The sequence below is a fragment of the Heliconius melpomene genome, chromosome 12 (assembly GCF_056956725.1).
Source record: "Heliconius melpomene rosina isolate 202511_hmr_F chromosome 12, ASM5695672v1, whole genome shotgun sequence".
Classification (NCBI taxonomy): Eukaryota; Metazoa; Arthropoda; class Insecta; order Lepidoptera; family Nymphalidae; genus Heliconius; species Heliconius melpomene.
Genome location: NC_140400.1, coordinates 12,089,535 through 12,112,760, shown reverse-complemented (window position 1 = coordinate 12,112,760; position 23,226 = coordinate 12,089,535). Strand labels below are relative to the sequence as shown.

Genomic DNA, 23,226 nt, shown 5'->3' with positions numbered 1-23,226 from the left:
TTTACTGCAAGGCCACGCATTTTTCCACTTATTCCTTAGATAATGTCTATTGACCGGCGTAACTCAACGCCGGATTTTTATTTAACCGGAGTAACGTAAACACTTCAAGTAATCATCAAAGGATTTAATATGAAAGATAAATATTGTAAATCACTTTGTTCTGTTAAATGGTAATTTGTAAACCATATCGTGATAACACACACACAGTTAAGATAACGATTGGCGACGATAATTATTTCATAATTCCTTTATTAGTTTATTAGATGCTTTTTTTCAGCTTCGACAGCAGGGCGAAGAAATGAAAATATAATTTTAATAAATATTTAATTTCCTCGACCGGGGATCGAACCCTCAACCAGTTGCGTTTACAGTCACACATTGTGCCCTTGCAGCATGACTGGCCTCCAGATATGTATGTATATTGTATATACTTACATAATATGTTAATGAATAGACAAAATTAAATCTAATGGATATATTTTTAAATTACATTTTACTAAAAAATATTAATTTTTGTGAAATATTAAATATACCTATTATCTTAACGCCGCGCTTTGTCTCGACATCAAAGTGAAGAAAATAAAATATTAAATAAAATTTCCTCGAGTGGGAATCGAATCCTTAACCTGTCGCATTTACCATCACATGCCGGTGCCCCCAAGCCACAATTGACCTTTCTTAAATTATATTTTCTATAGAAGTAGTACGTTTAGATACAAATATATATACAAAGTATATATATTTAACGCAATAAGCGACTACGCAAAGATATTGTTTTATTTATCCTTTAACGTAAGTTATATGACGCAACGTCCCTGCATTTATTTATAAATAAGATGAAAACGTCTGAACTTGTATTTGTGTACATAATATGATAGATTACGAATACTAACCATTATTAATTAAATAAATAATTACATATATTCGCATAAATTCTGGCATTAAATAGGGTTAGCGGAGCTAATTTACTGCAAGGCCACGCATTTTTCCACTTATTCCTTAGATAATGTCTATTGACCGGCGTAACTCAACGCCGGATTTTTATTTAACCAGACTTTAATTGGTTAATTTAATTTTAATGTTATTTGTCATAGTACTCTTACAGAGCAGAACTACATAGGTACTTTTCCTTTATGAAGGTAAATAATAGTGTATAAATTATATTATGACATTTTTATAGGTACATAATTCTCTGGTAAGTAGTTCTTGAAATTGTTTTATTGTTTTCCCCTTTTATTTATTATGTATTTTTTTTATTTTTTCTCATAACTAAACCCCACTTCCGTTCTTTACTTTCTGTCCATTTCTGGATATCACATTAACATTGTGCTGGCAAAAGGTAAGAACTTACTAGGAAAATGTTCAAATAATTAATTTATTAATTAACTTATTCCGTCATGACATGAACTCAGCTAATAATAATATTATAAAATAAGAACTCAATCATCATGACTCTGCTTTTTCCTAAAATGTACTATCCTTCGGTTCAACATTGTACGAGAGATTTAATACAGGTAAATCCATTTATTATCAACATTATTTTTTTACATTCATTTGAAGAGTAATATTTTTTTGGTTATTACACTTCTCATATTAATACAATGCCTCTTTTTATTTTTTGCATTTTCTGTAAATTCAACGTGTAAAATTAAAAAAATAAATTCAATTTTTGTACATGATATGAAAGGAGAGGAAAATAAAGACTACGTTATGGATTTATTTCTTTATTTTATTTCGCATAAGTGACATTATTAATACACTGAGATACTCTGTGATTATAATTTAAGTACAGTTCCACAGCTTCTGATAAATATTCATATCTTAATTTAGCTTCATGATAGATGTACTAGAACTAGGTAATGTTTTAACGAATCAATTCCACTTGATTTGCAAAAATATTTTTTTTGATGTCAAAATAGATTTTTCAGTTTCGAAATAAAATATGACAGGTCACTTTATTTTCGCAAAATAATATATTCATTTTATACTTAATATAGGTTTAGATCACAAATTACTTTTGTACCAATTGCCGATGTCGATATTCACTAATAGTTTCAAATCTATAAATGCGTATAACCCTAGAGGCAGTGATTTGTGGGTAGTTTGTGACAAAGTACAATACAATATGCATGGGTAATGCGTACAATAAGAAACAATACAATACAAGAAACATTAACAAATTTCACAATCACAAGGAACAAACTCACAACATTAAACTGTTTGCTAACAGATAAGATAACAATCATTTGCTAATTCATATAGAGGTGGTAACCACGTTGAAGGCCCGCCCATACTGGATTTCTAGTAATATGTTTATAATTCAATTCAATTTAAAATATATTTAAGGTATACCTTTCGCTGACATAGTAGTGTCCACATGTAGATCACGTGTTATTGGTGGATACCGTTGACTCTCAAGAATTTGTATGTAGAACTCATTATTTAATAATTGCACCAAGAAAATGCTAAACCACGGTGACCACAAGAAAGAAAAATGCGCTATTGCCAATACTGTACCGTTATTGTAATATATTTCGTGGTTCTTTGTAATTACAAGTTTTCCAACTTCATTTTGTATGGTGATCTAGTGCCAGTTCAAAAAGTCAGGTGACAGCGAAAGGATTGACATAATTTCATAAAGAAAAGTGAAACAATTTTTGATAATAATTATATGTTTTTTATGATTAACTGAAAACAAAGAAGATCTACATTCGTTGTTTTCGTAATAAACAGATTGGTAGAAATCACAAGTGTAGACGACTCCTAACATTTAAGGCTTTATTGCTTTATCGCACGGTTAAATACAACAATATTTGTATGCAAACATAAATGTTCATTAATCCAATATTTGATATTATGAAAGAACCGCCGCAACTTTGATAGTAGACAAAAAACCCAAATCTTTTGACCACCGGTACTTTAAATAATGACATCTGCTTATCGTGAAGGTTAATTGTATAGAAAAAAAACATATGATAATAATGTCGTTTTTTAATAAATTTACTGCAATTTTAGTATTGCTGTTTGAAGAATAACAGTTTTTTGTAACCAGAAACATACATATAATTGTCATATTACATAAGATTTTGAAAGCAACTAGAAAAAATTATAATTGTTGATTCGATTTGTAAGACAATCGCGGCAAAAAGGATAATAGGTCTATATTATAATTAATTATAGTGTTTTTTTTAATTTCAGATCTTTTTATAAAATATACGTGCATTGTAACATATTGAGACCAAGATTAAAAACTACAGACATTTTATTTTATCGATGTTCAAAAAAAATTCGTAGATCATAAAATATTAGGTTCGCTTATATATAAAAAAAAAACCAAAGAAACAATATGGTAATTAATTATATCAAACTATAACGTATACACCGACTGGTTATATTACAAAAAATGTGACTGACAGCAGAACATACATATAATATGTTAATTATGAACTAGTATTAAGTTTTTTACAACTGTTGTTCTATTAAAGGAATATCACATAAGAAAATGATTATCATTTCATAGCAAGGCAGTGGCGTAGCTAGGGGGGTGCGAGCGGTGCGGTCGCACCGGGCATCAACAGGAAAAGGGCATCAAAGTCGGCGATTAGTGTGTTTTTTTCTTTGTTTTTTAGACTTTATACCATTTTAAAGGGGATCAAGTCCTCTAAGCCGCACCGGGCATCAAAAGGAAAGGGGTATCAAAGTCGACGATCACTTTGTTTTTTTAGAACTCAACGTCCACGATCACGTTTTTTTAGAAGTCAACGTCGACGATTACGTTTTTTTTTTTAGAAGTCAACATTGACGATCACTTTGTTTTTTTTTTAGAACTCATCAAGAGAAAAGAGGGATCAAAGTTGACGATAAGTTTTTTTGTTTTTTTTAGAAGTCATCGTCGATGATTACCTTTTTTTTTAGAACTCATCAACAGGAAAGGGGCATCAAGTCCCCCGAGCCGCACCGGGCAGCAAATACCCTAGCTACGCCACTGTAGCAAGGTTAATCTTACAAATTGCCCCATTTTGCACCTTCTGAAGGATTGCAGAAGACGCGATCAAGATTTCGTAAATAAGATTTCCGCATACAATTTAATTGTTTTAATAACTTCTTTTGAGAAATGTAATTATATAATTGTTGTATTACATGAGGGAAAATTATATTAAGACTACGTGGCACAGTAATCAGTAAACAAGCCATTTAAGGTCAGACATAAGTAGTAATAATAGTATTGATCTATAGAGATAGCATAAAAATTTATATTTTAGGTTAGGGGCAAATCTACTTGTGTTGCCAAAATTCCAATAGTGTCTTAAAGGATTTTTCAAAAACTTAAATCAAATTTTGTTACGACCTAAAAAAAACCTAGGCACAATATTAACAGATTAAGAAAAATATATGCATATTGTCCAAAAAATATAAATTAAGAATGAAATGACGATCGATAGTTTAGCTAAATCTGGCTTATTACATTATTGTATTAAACGTGCGACTGAACTACAGGATGTTTATAGATATATAGAATATTTTTAAGAAGGTTTTGGAGAACCTAATGATATGAGACTCCTTTCTCCATATTATATATGCTTCACTATTACAATGGATAACAACAACAAATGAATAAATTGCTAATAATGTCTAATATTATATTAAATGCAGATTAATTTGTAATTCATCTAAAATCTAGCAAAATGGAAGCTTTTTGTGTGATATGGTGTTTCGTTCTCATTGAGCAAAAGTTAAACAGTACTCCTAAGTTTAATGATTAATTTTAACATGTCATAAAAATATATATAATTATTTGACCCAATCGTACGTATGTAATATTTGTTAAGTTTTACGCTCTTTCCCGCATATTACAGGGCAGGCAAAGGTTGGAAATATAATTCTTGCAACGTTGGCCGCGCTGTATTCTTACCACCGTGTCGCATCCACAGTCAAATCCTCGGCATTACGCCACAACGGACTCAAATGTATTATGGTATATTTTTATGACAACAAAAATTAAACTAGCTCTAGCTGTAATAGATTAAAGAGAACGTCTAAAACACGCCATGTGATCAAACTGTGAGGAAAATTGTAAGCTTATCATTACTGCTGCTAGGTTATTTATTTTATTTAGGTGTCATTATTTTAGTTTTAGAACATAAATAAAATTAACAATTAAAATTCAGTGAGTTTTAATAAGATTTTGAAAGAAATTGAAAGATTTTGTTATAAAGAAACGAATACGGTGACTTTTTAGGTTTCACGTGCAGAACAAATTTTGAATGTGGTAACACTCACCGAAATATTAAGTATATAGAATAGACAGATAAAGTTTTTGTAATGATATCGTGTTCTTTGAAATAGTATATATATATATTATATATTTGCATATTAATATCATGCAACGTTAAATAAAAACAAAATATATTGAATTTCTTTAAGCATTGTATTTTTTTAAGTCTTTCCTTGATAGAGATAAACGTAATATACGTTCTAAAGACAGTTCTGCTGAGCAAGAAACTCAACAGTTGCTCTATTCAATGTTAATAATTAAATTATTAAATTAATTGGCAGCTATCCTGAATGACATTCGATAAATATCAATTACATATTTTTATCCTGTTAATATTCTTGAAAACTGGTAAAGCATCCAGTTACAAGGAATCGTTTGCTGTTAGTTATTGTTATTGTTTATAATTATGGGTAACGACTATTATTTACGTTGTAGTTATAACTGGGATTGATTTAGTACCTCCAGAACACAACGAGGTTAAAATGTGCACTCATCTTGTGGTTCATGGAAAGAGGTCACTGAGTTATTGTTATTAAGTAACACATATTTAAAGAACACAATATACATTAGATATCTCCAACTAAAGAAAACCATAAATTTTGAGAGTTTATCAAGTTTTTGTTTGTGAGATGTGTAATTTTATAATAGTTAATATTTCATTTAATTGAAATCTACTGAATTTTAAAATTTGACATTTGGCTGAATTTATATATTAATTATTATGTATAACCCTTATATTACAAAAATATTGTTTACCTTATTCTGAATTACGGAAATATTTTTTTTGCCAGTGTATTAGATTTTCAAAAAAATACCGCTTTTATAATAAACTGTAATATATTATTTGTATTCAATTCAATTGAGGTCTTTTTTATAATATCAAAAGAAAGCAATTCAATTTAAGTAGCAGATATGTATTTTTTTAAATTAAATAGATACCAAATTATTTTTTTAGAAAAATGAATTAGAAATTTTACATTTAATTGAAATATTGTAATGTAATCTATTCAGTATTTAGACAATGTTGTATCCCACATATAGCAAGGAAGGCAGGAGGGAAGGGGAAGGAAGGCAGGAGGGAAGGGGAAGGAAGGAGGAAATCCAATGTTAAGTAATTCCGTTATCCACGTACATATCTTCAAATTTTTGAGACATTGCATGTTGAGTGGCAGAACTCAATGCTATGTTTGATACCAGAGCGAAAAAAATGAAACCAACTCATTCCCTTTAATAAGAATAGAACTGACATCCGTCGTATTTTCAGTCATATTTAATGCTTTTTGAATAAAAAATATTATTATAGAATTATAATGAGCACATATTTAATGTCTTCTATCGTAATTCAGAATTTGGCACGCCTAAACGATCGCGACAAAATGTTACACTAATAGTAAACGATATACATATATATAGGCACAAACTTCGTCTAATGATTCATTATCCAATTTAAATATTGTCATGAGTTCCTAGCATGTTATCGTTAAGTAGTGTGTAATGGCCGATATTTTATTGCTATTCTTATTTAATATGTCATGTTAACCATTTAACGTTTATTTCCTTTTATTATATTAATATTGCTATGGAGAATGATTGTAATTCGTTTTCAAATATAATTCGTATTTCGATATAACTAAGTACGCGTTAGTATTCGAGTAAATTAAGATTAAACGCCAATATAAAGAAATTCTTAACTAAGCTAAAACACTGACTAAGGGTACACGCTAAAATGCGCGAAACAAAGAAAGACATCAATGATTGACATCGAATCCGTAAAAAAAAGTATTAAAAATTAAACTTAAAATGAGACTTTAGTGGCAATGTATTGTATGCTATTTTATAATGCACATAGCCATAACAGATAAAAAAGAATAAAGATGACATTTTTGAAAATCTATGTATTTTTTATTTATATTACTGAAAAATAGAGTGAATAAAAAAAAAACAAAATTATTATAAATTTTTGATGCAAAACAATACATTGCCATATAAAAAAAAACACTTTAGGACTTAAATGAAATAAATACTGTAAGTACTAATCGCAGTGCACGCACTTAATGACTTTGGTACGGTCGCTCGAGATATGGCCAAGGTTGCAGTGTGTTGGACTAGCATGAATTCGTTACCGCCGCCGCGGGGTTTAACTCCGGGTCGTTTCAACTGGTTTTCTGAAAATAATTGGATTTTTTAAAGTTTAAGTTCGTTCTAGTTTGCGTTATGTAATATTCTGGATTTTTATTGAACAATGAGCATAACCTTAGATATAAATTCATATTAGACATGTTTAGAAATACGTAAAAAAATCTTTATTGTAAAAACAAGAATTGCAACTATTACTTTCTAACATATATTATTAAGATCAAGCTTAAAAAGGTAAGGTTTACATTGGATATACATACTTCAACGAAAATTACCATTAGGCTTCATCAATAAACAAATATCTTATTCCCAAATGTGTAAAAATTAACTAATAATGCTTGCCTAAAAAATTTACCTTGCCCCCATCTTGCCTTTGTTTTCCCCTAGTGCAATTAATGCAGGTCCACCACTTTCTGTCCCTAGACATACGTGTATACCATACTTACCATTCACCAATATGTATGTAATCGCAGACAATCTCCAGCCAGATCAGCCAGTAGCACCCTCCGTCTCGGCAACAAGGCGAGTCCTGCGATGCGTCTCGGGCGCTTGTCCGCGAGCTCGCAGGCCGCCACCGTCTTGCCCCCGTTAGCCTCTAAGGTGACGAGCGCGGGCCGCCCGCGAACTGAGCGCGCGCAGACTATGACGTATCCGCTGTCTGTGCGCTCGAGCGCTATGCCGCCGTATCCGCCGCGCCCTGGAAATTTATATTAAGGTTCATTCAGATTCGAAATATTCTTTGTTTAATTAGACAAATGCAAGCACTGTTGAATCGCCAAATGAACATGTCGCTATCGTCAGCTCGAAAGGTAGTTCTGCAAAAAAGATCCCACCAGACGCGCAACAAAAATTTTAATTTTAGGTCAGTGGCAACATTTAGATTCTATTCCCATTCAGGGGAATTAATTATATTGAATTCCTGGTGCGGGTAACAGGATTGCGAAAATGCGGCGTTAAGTTCCGCCACTCAACATGCAATGTCTTGAAAATTATTTTCTATCTTCAAGGTGGCCACAGCACATTGGCCGTTCCGCGTAAAATGATATGAACACCTTGTATGCTGCACCCGTAAAAGAAGTCCAAATGGTACTACGCGGTATATGAACACTCACACAAATGCAAAGCTCAGCCTAGACCTAGCGGACTGTACATGACTTTATATCGTCACCATCATCATTAGTTGTTTGTCGTCCTGTACCTTTAGGTATCGGCGCGAGTGTGTCCAGCAGGGCGCCGTCCGCGTCGTAGACTCGCACGGCCGCGTCCGCCACCACCACTAGTTCCTCCGTCAGCGCCAGCCCGCCCACTAGGCCCAGGTCGCCGTTACCTATCTGCACACAGAAAATATAAAAATATATTTATACATCACGATATAATTTCCTTAGAATTTAATTAATGTAGAAAGAGAGAGATCATATTTGTGTTCTTTTTTCAGCATTACGGTGTATTCCGCATATACTAGGGTAGGCAGAGGGAACCTAGTTTGAAGATACTTCGTTCCTCATTATACTCGCACACACCCACCTCCCTCTCGATGTCCCCGCGCTCGTCAAACACAAACACGGTGCGCGCGCCGTTGTCCGCGACGGCGATGCGGCGCGAAGGGGCGTGCGCGGCGACGCACACCGGCTCTACCAGCCGGTCCGACCGTATAGTGCGCACCGTAACACCATCGCCGTTCATCTGACAATACAATAAGACTACTATTGAATATATTTTTGAAGTGTCTAAATTAAATCCCAAGGTCTTAATAAACCACTATAAAAAATTAAAAAAATAGTCAATAGTAAAACATCTATTGGTTTTGTAAAGATTCAAGGCTAGTGTTAAACGTCACATTTTATCTTGTAACCAGAGAGAGAAAATTAAAATAATTCAATAACCCAGAGTGGGTACGGTGTGCCGTAATAAATAACTGAGGTCCATTATTTTTTGTAGTTATCATATTTATAACAAGAATATAAAACTATCTCTTCACAATTATTTTCTTTTAAAACAAGGAAGTCATTTTATTATTTTTTTTAATTTCCAACATTCAATATTTTATGAGAATAAAAAATAAAGATTAAATATCCAGAAAAAATTATAATTTATAGGAAATGCATCAAAAAGAATAATAAGTAATAAATACAGACTTCAGTCAGTGTCCTCGTCCTCCAGTTGACGACTACTACGCCTTCAGAAGTAACTGCTATGCCGGTGCAACTTCGTCCTGCTAAACCTTAAACAAGAAATAATATTTATCAGCTTCACGTTGCATCCCGCTTATAGTAGAGTATTACTTAATGTTAAGACACTCCGTTTTCTACTTTCCGCCGAATTCTGGATGCATTTCATGTTAAGTGACGAAACTCAACGTCGCGATTTGCCTCGACACCAGAGGCAAGCATTTCAAAAAGTAAATTTTAACTTATAACTTAATTATATTAGGTTGAAATTAATATCATTGGACTTCATAATAAAAGAAGTCGGAACCAACTTAAACATATATCACTCTGTTCTCCACGTTCCGCTCTTTATTTAAAAAATAAATTGATTTAGAAAATCAAAAAAATATTCAAAAATTTACTGAGTGGGAAATTGAACTTAAAGCCACCCTATGAACAATCTCTCATTCATCATTTATAATCTAATATTTTGTTATATAATTTCTAAAGAATATAAATATTTACCATCGTTAACAATATGCGTTTTAAAAGCAAACGTTTCGTCATCCAGCACTTTGACCCTGGAGTTGCCAGCATCTAAGACATAAATTTCCCGGCGTTTTGGACATCTGCAATAACAACATATAGAAAATAAATAAAAAAAAATCATCTTCGTTCAACTAAACCTGACATTAAACTTTTTCTGTTTTAGATAATAATAATAAAACAATAAATTATCATTTTATTTAAAAAAAACATCAAATTGAAAAGTGTAAGATTACAAATGAGTATCGTTTAAGCGAGCAAAACGCATTATTAGCATAGCTTTTTAATGTAACCTACACAAAGGATAGTTGTATGCTATAATCTGATAGATTTACATCATAGTAAAGCCATATGAGTAATTCTTGTGGATTAGGAACACTGACATAATACATTTAATTACACAGATTATACAGTCTGTGTAGTACAGTTTTATTCTTATGCATTTTTCTAGGGTAAAAGTAGAGATTGAAGAGGTCTATTATTTCGTTACCGCGCCCATGTACCAGGAACACATGAGACCCCGGGAGTTTGCGTGTCAAGTAGAGGACTCACCTGGCGACGGCGACGGGCTGGCTCAGCTGCTCCTTGCCGCTGCCGCGGGCGCCCCACACGCGCAGCGCGCCTGCCGCCGGCAGCACGGTGGCGCGCAGCGGCGAGTCTCGCACGCCGCGCGAGAACACCAGCACGCGCACGCACACCGCACCCGCCGACCACGGACGCATTGAGATCCTGGCAAACGAAACTATTTTTTACTTTTAAATTAAGATATCATGGGCACTCCATAAAGTCGATCGACCGACCTCCCTACACCGCCTGTGTGACGTATATATTTACACCTAGATTTTAGGAGTTTTAGGCCTAAATATTATAGAACGTAAACAAAAATTTGGAATTCACTTCTTTTTCAACACTTCGTCACGCTTTTTGATTTAGGCTTTTAAGGGGAGCAATATTAGACCTAGAGACTGCCTGTAAATGCGATGTCGTGAATTTGATTCCTACTCGGCGGAATGTATTCTTTCCATTTGCACGCTCAGGCAAAAATAAAGGGTAGCATTGTTGTAGGTTTGCTCATGATCAAATCCTAAAAACCTAAATCAGGATTCAAAGGGAAGCGGAGAATTGCGTGATTTTTTCCACTTACTGCTAGATGCTATACGGAAATTGAGATGCAAAGCATCTAATTTTTTATTTCTTTTTCAGGCTCGTTGATTTATCCAAAATCACATTTATAAAAATTTTATATAATATTTTAAAAGCTAAACTTATCAGTATACTAAGCATTTGTAAAGTTTTTAAATAGGTTATCTGTTAGTACTTAATAAAAATCGGAAAGTCCACCACATTGACATCCATTGCTAAGTAAAATCATATATTTATCCACGTTTAGCCCCTCACCTATAGAGTCCAGAGTCGAGGTCGGTGACGGTGCAAGGCAGCGGCGCATCGTCGAGCGTGGCGGCGGCGGTGACGGGGTCGCCGCCCGTGCTGCGCGCCTCGCCGTGATAGTCCACCGTGCGCAGCACCACAACCAGCTCCAGACCCGACACGCAGGCCGACTCTGATCATAAACACACAATAAACGATCATAACCGGTGTTAAAATAGATTTATTTATTTTTTCTTCTTTTATTTTAGCTTCACGTTGTATCTCGCACATAGAAGAGCAGGCAGAGGAAGTTTAGTATTAAGATGGTGCATTCTCTGTTAAATAATTATTTAGCTACCTTGATGATTAATGTTTCAATCAATATTGATTTGTATTTCAATAGATTATTTAAACTATAGAAGACGGTTTTACCATTTATTCTCTTTTTTTTTGCTTAAGGGTTTTACCGAATATAGCAAAGGCAACGTAACGTTAATACACCATAATAACCACCGTAGATAACGGGGAATAATGTTAATACACTGTTCCCCGTTATCTACCCAATTTTTGAGAAGCTGCATGTTAAGCGGCGGAACTCAAAACCGCGCTTTATCTTATTATAAGAGCAAAACAATAAATATAACTCATTCTTTTTAGTGGGATATGAACCCACAATCGTTGCGTTTACAATTAGACACCGTGCTAAAAATATACCTAAGTAATTAATTAAAAGAAACATGCTTAATATTCAATGTTTATATTGTTTCACTAATAAACGAGGAAATAAACGACTACGGTTCTTTTTAATATTACTAATTATGTTAGAAGCGTTTATTATCAAATGGTGTAACATATTCCAACAAACCACTCTAAACTTATTCTAACATAAACAACTCGTAAAACAAACTGCAGAGTGCAGAGATAAACATGTACAGTGTAAACGATATTTACATTTCAAAAATAGCACACACGAGATAACCTCCATATTATATAAAATGAAGAGTTCGTTTGGTTGAACGCGCTAATCTCCGAAACTGAAGTGTTTTGGATTTAAAAATTCTTAAAGCCTATTTTTTTATTATTTTGTCCATAACACGTACGAAGTCGCAGGTAATCTTGTCCTACTAATATTATAAATGTGAAAGTTTATGAGGATAGGTGTTTGTTCCCTTTTTACGCAATATCTACTGAACGAATTTAGATGAATCTTTACAACGACATCAGCAGCTTAGGTACCTATATATCAAAATAATACATAGGCTACAATTTATGTATCACTAGTATTATACTAACCTAAAGACAAAGTACACAATCCAGGGAACGTTGTACTAGTTCTGACCCTTCCCAACTCCGTTAGGGCTTCGGCAAATCTTTGTTGAGCGTCGTTATGAGCGAAGTCCACAGCTAAGAAAGCGTTTTCCCTAGGTTCTGCCAACGCGGCGGCATCTCCTAGTCTGGCTCCTAGGGCTGCGGCACGGCTGCTCACTTCTCTTACTTCTACTTGCTGTTGTAGACCTGAACATTCTGCTTCTACCTGAAATGTTATACTATTTATATTTTAGTTTTTCAAACATCGCGATTCCTGAAGTTATTAACTGGTATGTTTTTGTTTAGTTATTTATGTAAACACTTCAAATTGACGTAATTAATGTTTGATACAAAAGTGTATAGCACTTTACCTTTGCTTTCTCAGCATCAATCAATTTTAATTGCTCCTCAAGTAGCTTTCTTTTATGAGTGGCAGCAGCTGCGGCAGCAGACTTCAATTCACTATGACGTTTATCTAAGGCCGCCCTTAGTTCCGCGAAATGTCTATCAATCGCTTCATCCGCCGCCGTAGCCGCAGCCTCCAGTCTTCTCAGCTCACTCGCCACGGCATCTCTCGCCGATCCTAGCTTACTTAGGCACTCATTGGCTCTATATAACAATATTTCTGACATTCTCTTTAAGGCTATAGAAAATGGCACCACTGTATGATCACAAGGTGTATCACTATGCGGACCGTCCGCACAATGTCTGCAGAAAACGCAATCGCACGTCTCGCAGAAGAGCAACTCCCTCCCGGGATGTGAACTGCACTGAGGTATGACTTCTCTTCTTTGTCTGGCCATTAAATCTAACAACTGGTTTACTAGAAAGGATGGTGGCAGTGCTGGCACTCCACCGCGGGGTATAGTGATTAATTCGCGGCATATAGGACATCTAAAACTACCCGCGTCCCTTGTCTGAGAGGCCGCTATTCGAGTAAGACAGTGCAAGCAGACCGTATGCGAACACGGTAAAAGTTTAGGTGTATGTTCTCCTCCGTCGTAAGTGCCTGCGAATGGAATAAACATTTTATAGATATATAAACGAAAAATAATAACAATATTTCATTAAATTAATATTAAGACAAGGGGTAGGTATCGAAAATATTAAAATATAAACAAAATTGATAGTGTTTGGTGATTAGAAATGATATTAAAACATGATGTGCATAATATATAGGTGTACCAACATAAACATGTGCCGCAAGTGAGGAAACTCTCATTGAAATCCTCATAGTTGATGGACACCGTCTCGACGAGCGTGGAGCTCATGCTCGCCATCCCGACGCCCAGCCGTGAACTGTTCCACAACATAAAATGTAACTCTATATACGAGTAGAACTACTTCCATTGTTTGTATCCGTCATATTATTATGATTTTTATTTATTGAATTATGTTGAAAATATTTTTTAATAAATTTAAAGCAGTATTTAAATCTGTTTACTCAATACAATGTAATGATATTCATTTTAATAAAAGACAATATGCTAGCAATATGCCAATATGTCACACATTTAAACGGATATTTGATAATGAAAAGGAAATTGTATTGCAATTGTGACTAAATGAAATAAATAACTATAGTTTAATTTGTTATGATTCTTATTACTGGTGTTGATGATTTGTTATGATTATTTATATGGATGAGGAATAACCAAAGTTATAATTTTTTTTCATTTGCCAACATTTTGACAAAACTGAGTAACTAAAAAGTTTTAAAAGACTGTCATGCAAGAACAACTAAACAGAATAATAATCTACCACTGCCTTTCCCTATCACAACTGTGCTGCTCACATAAATGCAATATCTCCATATTAAGTAAATATGTATAACAACAGTAGTTCTAAGTTGTTTCTTAGATTAAATTCCTACTTATATTTAGATGTGCTCTGTTTCCTGCATACAGCAGGTAATGCAAATTGATGGACTGTGGAGAATGATTGTCAGTCAATTTTCAGTCCATTTTCCAGACATTGCAAATATCAAGTGGCAGAACTCAATTCAGTGCCAAGAAGTAAAAATAATTGATTCCCTTAAGTGGGATTCAAACAAGCAATCATCATATGCACAGGCAGATATTGTGCCATTGCTCTGGCCTCAAAATTCCTATCTAATTTTTTTAATTGTATAATTGTACATTACTTTTTTTTATATTTAATAAAACATTTGAAGATAGATTATAAATATCTTATATTTAAGTATTAATATTACAAAGCTATTTATGATCTTTTTTGCTTAATAAAATTTATTTTGAAACTTTTCATCAACTTCAGCTTTTTCTCTAAAACATAATAATACCAAACAATGTTATAAACAATATATCAAAAGTGAAGTTATATGTTAGTTATATTTTTTTACAAGACAAGATCATGCTTGTTAAGCACACTATTAGAAGCAGCACATAGATTGTGAAACATTTACTATGAGTATAAAGTTAAGAATGTTCGAGTACATATTTATTATGTTAATAAAATTACACATTAAGAATCTATTATCTATAATTTTTTATTATATACAGTGAAGGTGTAGTAGCAGAGTGTTTGATTGTAAATGCATTGGTTGTACGTTAAATTTCTACTAGGAGGAATGTTTTTTTTCCTTTTTTTGTAAGCTCGGCATTGCTTAGCTGTTCATATAATATCTCAAAATATGTGGGAATGGAGTAGGTAGGTTCCCTATGACTACCCCGCTAAATGGGGAATATAAATATTGTTATTTTATATTATATATACAGAGAAGCAAATTAAGCAGACAACTATTATTAAAGCATAATTAATTTAACCTGCTCACTAAATATAAGATAATATGCACAGTACTCTGTTATATGTGAATCACCAATCCAGGCAGATTGCTCTTGATTTATTTCATTGGCTTCAATTGAATGATGTTTGTCATAAAAAAAATGTATGAAACAATGCTCAAATTACATTTTTATTACTAAAATATGTTTTGATTTATTAGAAGTTTAATTCTTTTTATGTTTTATAGAAACAGTTACTTTGTTTGGTATATTTGATTTTTTTTAATATAATAAATTATATGTAGTACTTATAATTTATTATAATTAGTAGTACAAATTGTCTAGGAAGTTAAGGCAATGCCAGCTATTGGTAGTGTTGTGCCAAGTTCATTGACAGTGATATTTATGTTTAGAACTCTAATTTTGGCACATAGAAAATACAGAAGATTACTTGTAACATGAAGGAAAGCTTGTATAAAATAAAAAATAAAGAAAGTGAAAATCCATAGTATTCACAAAAATGAAATGATAGTAAAACAAATTGTGATACAATGTAAATATACTAAATAACAAAATTTGAAAATTACTTATACAAAGATAAACAAAAAATACTCACAGGAAAGAACAACAATACATGGACGCAAATTCCAGGCACACTTCAGTAATTTATCTCATGATTTAAGAGACGAAAGCTCACCTTAAATCGTGTTCTTTTTTTAAAATAAATAGAACCCTAATATAACCGTGAAGCGAGATCGTGAACACATATTCGTTTACCACGTTAGCATTCCATAAAAAGCAGCTCGATGCGGTATATCACAAAATAATCTCGAGTATATTGAAATGTTGAAGTTAAATTAAAATAGGCTTCTATGTACAAAACAATATAAGTATAGTTGAATAGTCTTTCGTAATCGATCGATAATATAGAAAACTATTTTCATGACAAAGAAAGGGCGCTATAATTTCATATAATTATAAAACATAGTTAATTTAACCCGTTAATCACCGAACTAAAAAAATTGTATTGTTATAATAACATTTTAGATATGTTAACATTTGAATTGGTTTTGTTTCCAAATATTTATCAAAACTATTTTTGTGTCAACCATTAAACAATGTATGAAAACGTCAACTGTCAACACAGATAACTAATACTGTTGCAGTTGATGCGTTTAAGTCACAATAATGTAAAATGTTACATAGAAACTACAAACGAACTTTTTTTTTTATTCTTCGATACACAGCAAATTATGAATATGAAGTGGATAAATGCATATTTATAATTATAATATATAATTAAAAAAATATTAAATACTATAGATATGTACGCTTATAATAAATCGAAAATTCCTATCGAAATATACAAAAATAATATGCATTTAATAAACAATACCATAATTTAAACAAAAATTGTGAGACAGAATTCTATCTTATCACAAAATGGTCTTTAGATATATAATTTCATGAACAAGGTCTTATTTCTTACTCCAAGGTCATTTTAATAGACGAATTTGTTTTGATTTCTCAAATTATAATTCGGGAGCAGATCTCCAACGAGTAACATATTTAAAGTTTTATTTTGATATTGTGTAAGATGTGCGAAGTTTTACGGCATCGATCTTTCTTTTTATCTAGACAATGGAACAAATTTCGGTATGGAATATAATATACGTAAAAATTAACTATGTTTGTCAGTAACGCATGCGATGTAACGCCGAAGGTCAAAGATTCTATTCCTTTATATTAAGCATAATATATACTCTCAATTCACATTCGACTTTTAAATTAGACTTTAACTTTTTTATGTTTCAGTTATTCTACGACAGTCGACAATATAAAACCTTTTGAATCAATACCAGGCTTATCATCTTTACCTTTGCTGGGCCCCGTACATCACTTTATTCCAGGAATTGGTAAAAAATAAAATATTATAACTATATTTATAGCTTGCACTTACAGTTACTTATTAAAAGATCTTTCAGGTTCAATTGGACACTGTGCAAATTTTTTTGAACTATCAAAAGTTTTACACGAGAAATTTGGAAACATTGTTAAGCTAGATGGCATATTTGCTAGAGCCAACATGGTTGTGTTATATGAACCGGAGCATTTCGATCAGGTAGATATACCTACTGTATTTATACCACATAATATATGTAGGGAAAGATTGGGTATTGGTAATACCGTATTACCTACCCGTCGTCACTTAAAAATAAATAATCAAATATGAGACAATAATCAATATTCTTTTATAAATGTTTTTGTTTATTATGCTTTTAATCTAACAGAAACAAATTGAGAGATTGACTATTCAAAAATAAAACGACCGGGTATTACCTCCTGACCGCCAATATAAAGGTCTATTTTAAAATTTAACTTTTTAAACAATTATTTTTCAGGTTTACAGATCGGAAGACGTAGTGCCTTCAAGGCCTGGTTTCGATACGCAAGTTTACTATAGGACAGTATTGAGGAAATCTACGTATAATGGTATATATGGATTGACAACAGCGTAAGTATTTTTAACAATACAAAAATAAAGTACCAAGTTATTTTGGAATAATGCTATTAACACACTTATTAATAAAATTATTTAAATAATGTATATTCCAGATAATACTGTGTTCAATTATAAAAAAAAAATACTCATACAAAAACAATAAATTATCTAGGTATTTAATAATTCTGTTTTATTAAACATATGTGTGTATTTGTGAAGACAAGGTGCACAATGGCGAGATTTTCGTACAAAGGTAAATCCAGCGCTACTCAAACCTAAACTAGTGAAACTTTATACGCCTACTTTAGAAAAAATTGCCGAAGACATGGTAGTCAGGTACTTAACTGTGAATAACTCTACTATAACAAATTAAAAAGTATCTGAATAATTTAATAATAATATAGTTTTTATCCATAGGTTGAAAAAGTTGAAAGATGATCCGTATTTACAACAAAATTTTGATTTAGAAATGACAAAATGGTCGTTAGAATCAGTAGGAGTAATAGGTTTGGGAGCAAGACTTGGATGTTTTAATGAAGCAATACGTGAAGACGATCCTGCAAGTGTTCTTATGAAATGCGCACGTGATATAATGGAATTGTCATATAAATTAGAGCTTCGTCCAAGCTTATGGAAATATTTTCCAACTCGAAATTTCAAGAACCTCGTCAAAACATTTGATATGCAGTGGGAGTAAGTGTGATCACTCAGTATTTCTTTATTTCCATTTTTAATCATAATCGTACTAGGAAGAGTACTAATTAATTTAATTACCGTCAGAATAAATTGAAATGTACTGTAATGTACATATGTACTTTCTATAATAACAAACGAGATTGTTTAGTTTAATATCCAAGTTTGAATATATTACTAAAGTATTGTATATTTATTTTTTTAAGCGCTAGTGTTAAGTTCATCAACGAAGCAAAGAGTAGACTAAAAGAAAGAGGCCACGATATTCCAGAAGAAGACAAAAGTGTTATCGAAAAATTATTAGCCATAGACGAAAAAGTAGCGGTTGCAATGGCTAATGAAATGTTACTTGCAGGAATTGATACGGTATTTTTAAAAAATATTTAATTAATCTATAAAATAAAAAAAAATTAAAAATAAGTTCAATATTCGGTTTTCATTTCTTTAAAAAATACAATGTCTGGATACAATAAGAAAATAATACGCTACTAATAAATAATTGCTAAAATTATCTTCTACCTAAGTATATTTAAAGAGTACGACTATTAAACTAAATTAAATATTTATCACTTTAAGGTTGCATTTACAACTATCTGCTTTCTTTACAACTTGGCAAGAAATCCACATGTCCAAGAGAAATTAAGACAAGAAATACGATCAGATGAACAAAGTAGTAAATATTTGCGAGCGTGTTTGAAAGAATCTTTAAGATTGTTCGCAGTTGTTCCAGCAAACTCGAGGAGGACCACAAAAGAGCATGTCGTGGCTGGATATCGTTTACCTGAGGGTGTAAGAACTTTCTAGTTTTAAATAGTTAATATAATGAAAAAATATATAATCAATATTTATTAATTTGATTTAAAAATATTGACACTGTAGTGTCTATAACTCTGCAATCGATTTTTTTTGGCATCCATAAAATATATTACAATTGCCTAATAAATGATGTTTCTGTCTTTCAGATTGATGTTATAGCACCTAATGAGTATCTATCTAGGATGGACAAGCATTACCCTCGAGCCAAAGAGTATATTCCAGAGAGGTGGTTAGTTGAAAAATCTGACCCATTGTATTATGGCAACTGTCACCCAATGGTTACTTTGCCTTTTGGATTTGGAGTCCGGTCTTGTATAGGCAGAAGAATAGCCGAGTTGGAAATAGAAGTATTTGTTAAAAAGCTAATACGAGATGTACATGTCAGTTGGGATGGACCTCCAGCACAAGTTGTCACAAAAATCATGAATTCCTTCAAGAAACCTTATCATTTTAAGTTTGAATCTATTTAACGGTATATAGAATTAATGTGGATATAAAATTGATAAGTATTTTCAAAGTTTTGGTACTAATTATATTTCATACATGTAAAAAAATAATAGTTTATAATTTTAAATAATTACTTATTATATTGGTTTCCTATATTTAGCCTGAATCCAGATCCTGTACATTGTGAGCATCTTGCCTCTGTTCACTTGGAGTCTTCTATCTATCAAGTTTTGCTCTTCAACAAATCCAGCATTTTTGAAAAGATTTGAAATTTCATCTTGTGTAAAAAAATACACCATTGTATTGTCTCCTCTTGCATAAAAATTGTTTGAAATGCATCTTCCTTTCTTAAATCTTAGTTGGGCTAAGTCATATCTGCCATAGTCTCTAAAAACTACTAGACCACCCGGTTTTAAATATTTGTAAATGTTATTCATAACTGTAGGCATCCTGTAATTTATAACATTAATATATGAAAAAATGAAATACAGTTCAACACAATTATTTTTGCAGTAAAGCATAATTCTCTGGACGTTGTGAACAAAATATTCATATCATATGCTTCTGCATATTCTGATGATTGAAGTAACTCTAACTGTGAGTATAATTAATGATGAAGTATAGATGAAGTCTTCTGACAATCCATCCTCTGCTTCTTTTCACATGAATTCAAGATATTGTGTCTTGAAATTCAATGCCACTATTTGCATTTCCAGAATGTGGAAATTGAAATAGTTCATTTCCCTGAATGGGGTTTGAACTCATAATTGTTGCATATACAATCAGATGGATGCAGTGCACCAGGTCTTTTAATTGTTAACATTGTCAATTTTTTTATAAATGGAAAAGACCCCATATAAATGTACCTTGTTTTATTCTATATTTTAATACCAGTATAATCATTTTAAATTACACTTTAAAGCCCCAAGGCTTTCAGCTTGTAAAGACTGCCATGGCACATTGCAGAGCTTCTGACTTAGAATTATAATAGTTAGTACCTAAATTTAAAAAAAATCTAAGGAATGTATTATTTTATTTCTTCTCTCTGTTAAAAAAAAAAGAAAAGTGTGACAGCAATTATGAAAAAAATTGGTGGAAAGTGAGGAATGGACTGGACTGTCTTAACACTAGGTGCCCTCTGTCTGTCTCTGAGTGCTATGTATGGAATACAGTATTAAGCTAAAAAAAATTAGTACTACTTACTTTGCAGGATCAATTGCAGATAATACAAATATCAAAACAATAATATCCAAAGAATTTTCCTTAAAAGGTACATTCCAAACAGTTGATGTTGCATCCAAAACAAAAATTTCACACCTTTTAGTATCATAGAGTTCACTCTCTTTCATAATATCAATAGCTTTTGAGGAAAAATCACAGCCATAAATGAATAAATTTGGATCTCTGCTGTATTGCAGAATAGGAAAAATTGTGTTTCCAACACCACATCCTATTTCAAAAATATAGCGTTTAATATCAGAATCCACAATTTCATTGGTTTCTATACTATTAGTTTCTTGGCTACTATCATTATTAGGAAATACTCTGACTGGCACTGAGGTATTGTCGGGAGCCAGCTCTGGGAATTCAGTGAACAACCAATGTCTGTCCTTAAAGAATCTGTAAAATTTAAGAATAATGCAAAAATTAACATTTAATTCATAAACATGCATTTATATGTATGAAAGCTGCTGTGTGAAGCCGTTATGGCTCAGTGGGATCATGTTACTCTGTACACAACAGTTGTAAGTTGTAAGTAAAATGCAATGTCTCAAATTCAGAAAATGGAGGATGGTTTTTTTCTACCCATCCTGCTATATGAGTGATAAAGCTTGAAGCTAAAAAAAACATGACAGAAGTTTAAGTAAAAATTTGAAAAAAATGAAAAAAGTTGTTTACCTGTTCTGATGAATATCATAGAAAGCATTCCAATGTTTATCAGCATTAGATTCTAAATCCTTTAAGCGCTCCTCAGTAAAGGTTACAAGAGAATTATGTTCTACCTTTTCAGCAGCTGCTTTTTCTTGTTCCTCATCCCACTGAACATTGTCCCTGAAGAATATAGTTTGTTTTTTACTAAATATTTTATTACACTTCTTCATTCTTCTTCTTCATTCTATCTTTATTTTATTACACGTTGTAATAAAATAAAGATAGAATTATTTCTTAATATAATGTCTTCTCAAGCAAAAAAAGAAAGTATATTTTATAAAAACTCATGTTTATATACCATGCATTAAAAAGATATACTTGTTTCTTATCCTTTAAGTAACGACTTCCGCCTTGAGGTTTTTTTCTGGACCGGGTTATTTCCAAATCGACATTAATTATATTATATTGTTTATTTTTCTTACTATAGTTACGAATTATAAAATGCAAAGTACCAAGCATTATGTTTGAAGACTTCGTCCACATTTTCTAACAATCTGTTTCCAAATTGTGGTCTTTTCATCAGAGTTTCATCAGAGTCACCCATCTAACATTTACTTAAAATATAGCTGTTAATTTAAAATATTTGTTTAAAACAGTTTTAATCTTTATAACCTTAACTTTGTGAATTGTGAAACAATTAACAAAATTTCGATTTCAAGACATATCTGCGATGTTGACAGTGACAACTGTCTAACTTAATATTTTTGACAGCGATGATAGGTGAAGGTGACGTTGACTTACTTAGATAATCAGATCACAGATGCTTATGGCCACAGAACACATTTACTCATGGCATACATTATGCTTATGGCATACATTCTTATATATTACACTCATCAAATCGACGGTCCCTAGGTAAAGTAAAGTGAAAAATTGCAAGTATCTTTTAGTGATGGTTACATACACGTTTAAAAAAAAGCAAAAATAACGACGTTTTTCAAATTTTGATAAAAAAACAGCGATTAAAACGTTTCCGATTTTTCGCTTTCGATACTTTACTTATTAATCATCGAAATACAGAATAACACCGTCCACATCATGCTTGAAATTCAAGGAACATTAGTGCCAATTTTATTGGCAAGCATAGGCATTCACGTTGACCGTTGCAAGTGTAGCATAAATTTTATCTATCCACCCCTGTTTATGGCACTCCTGCAAGCATTTCAAAAATTAGTTGAAATATTTTGAGATAACGTAAGACTTTAAGATTAATTTCATAGCATAAATGCAGCATTAAGGTTTTTTCGTATACAACGACTCTTAATAAATTGGTTATTAAGTATGATTAAGAACGAGGCAGAGTTTGAAAGCGTT

General features: G+C 32.2%; 3 protein-coding genes across 7 annotated transcripts; 1 reads left to right on the top strand and 2 right to left on the bottom strand.

Annotated features, from left to right (window-relative positions):
• Positions 1–1,707: 1,707 nt before the first annotated feature.
• LOC146533918 (tripartite motif-containing protein 3-like) lies at positions 1,708–16,754 on the bottom strand. 2 transcript variants are annotated; one of them, XM_085193774.1, is made up of 12 exons: positions 16,138–16,754; positions 13,970–14,079; positions 13,152–13,789; positions 12,766–13,006; positions 11,503–11,665; positions 10,657–10,833; positions 10,084–10,187; positions 9,547–9,632; positions 8,936–9,094; positions 8,610–8,742; positions 7,858–8,108; positions 1,708–7,440 (listed from the first exon to the last, which is right to left on the bottom strand). In XM_085193774.1, exons 1-11 carry the CDS (start codon positions 16,155–16,157, stop codon positions 7,861–7,863), a joined length of 2,079 nt encoding a protein of 692 aa, XP_085049900.1. In that variant the 5' UTR covers positions 16,158–16,754; the 3' UTR covers positions 1,708–7,440; positions 7,858–7,860. The 2 variants fall into 2 exon arrangements, with proteins under 2 accessions (XP_085049900.1, XP_085049901.1); XM_085193775.1 differs by lacking the exon at positions 13,970–14,079.
• Positions 16,755–16,963: 209 nt separating this feature from the next.
• On the top strand, positions 16,964–20,841 carry LOC146533917 (cytochrome P450 CYP12A2-like). Of its 2 annotated transcripts, none has more exons than XM_085193776.1 (9): positions 16,964–17,177; positions 17,337–17,437; positions 17,507–17,643; positions 17,924–18,036; positions 18,244–18,360; positions 18,442–18,717; positions 18,924–19,083; positions 19,294–19,506; positions 19,680–20,841. In XM_085193776.1, exons 1-9 carry the CDS (start codon positions 17,119–17,121, stop codon positions 20,001–20,003), a joined length of 1,500 nt encoding a protein of 499 aa, XP_085049902.1. In that variant the 5' UTR covers positions 16,964–17,118; the 3' UTR covers positions 20,004–20,841. The 2 variants fall into 2 exon arrangements, with proteins under 2 accessions (XP_085049902.1, XP_085049903.1); XM_085193777.1 differs by having other exon boundaries at positions 16,968–17,244.
• Positions 19,138–22,610, bottom strand: Mettl2 (methyltransferase-like protein). Of its 3 annotated transcripts, XM_085193779.1 has the most exons (5): positions 22,211–22,602; positions 21,880–22,032; positions 21,184–21,600; positions 20,115–20,430; positions 19,138–19,498 (listed from the first exon to the last, which is right to left on the bottom strand). In XM_085193779.1, exons 1-4 carry the CDS (start codon positions 22,393–22,395, stop codon positions 20,118–20,120), a joined length of 1,068 nt encoding a protein of 355 aa, XP_085049905.1. In that variant the 5' UTR covers positions 22,396–22,602; the 3' UTR covers positions 19,138–19,498; positions 20,115–20,117. The 3 variants fall into 3 exon arrangements, with proteins under 3 accessions (XP_085049905.1, XP_085049906.1, XP_085049904.1); XM_085193780.1 differs by having other exon boundaries at positions 19,138–20,430; positions 22,365–22,610; XM_085193778.1 differs by having other exon boundaries at positions 19,138–20,430.
• Positions 22,611–23,226: the final 616 nt, after the last annotated feature.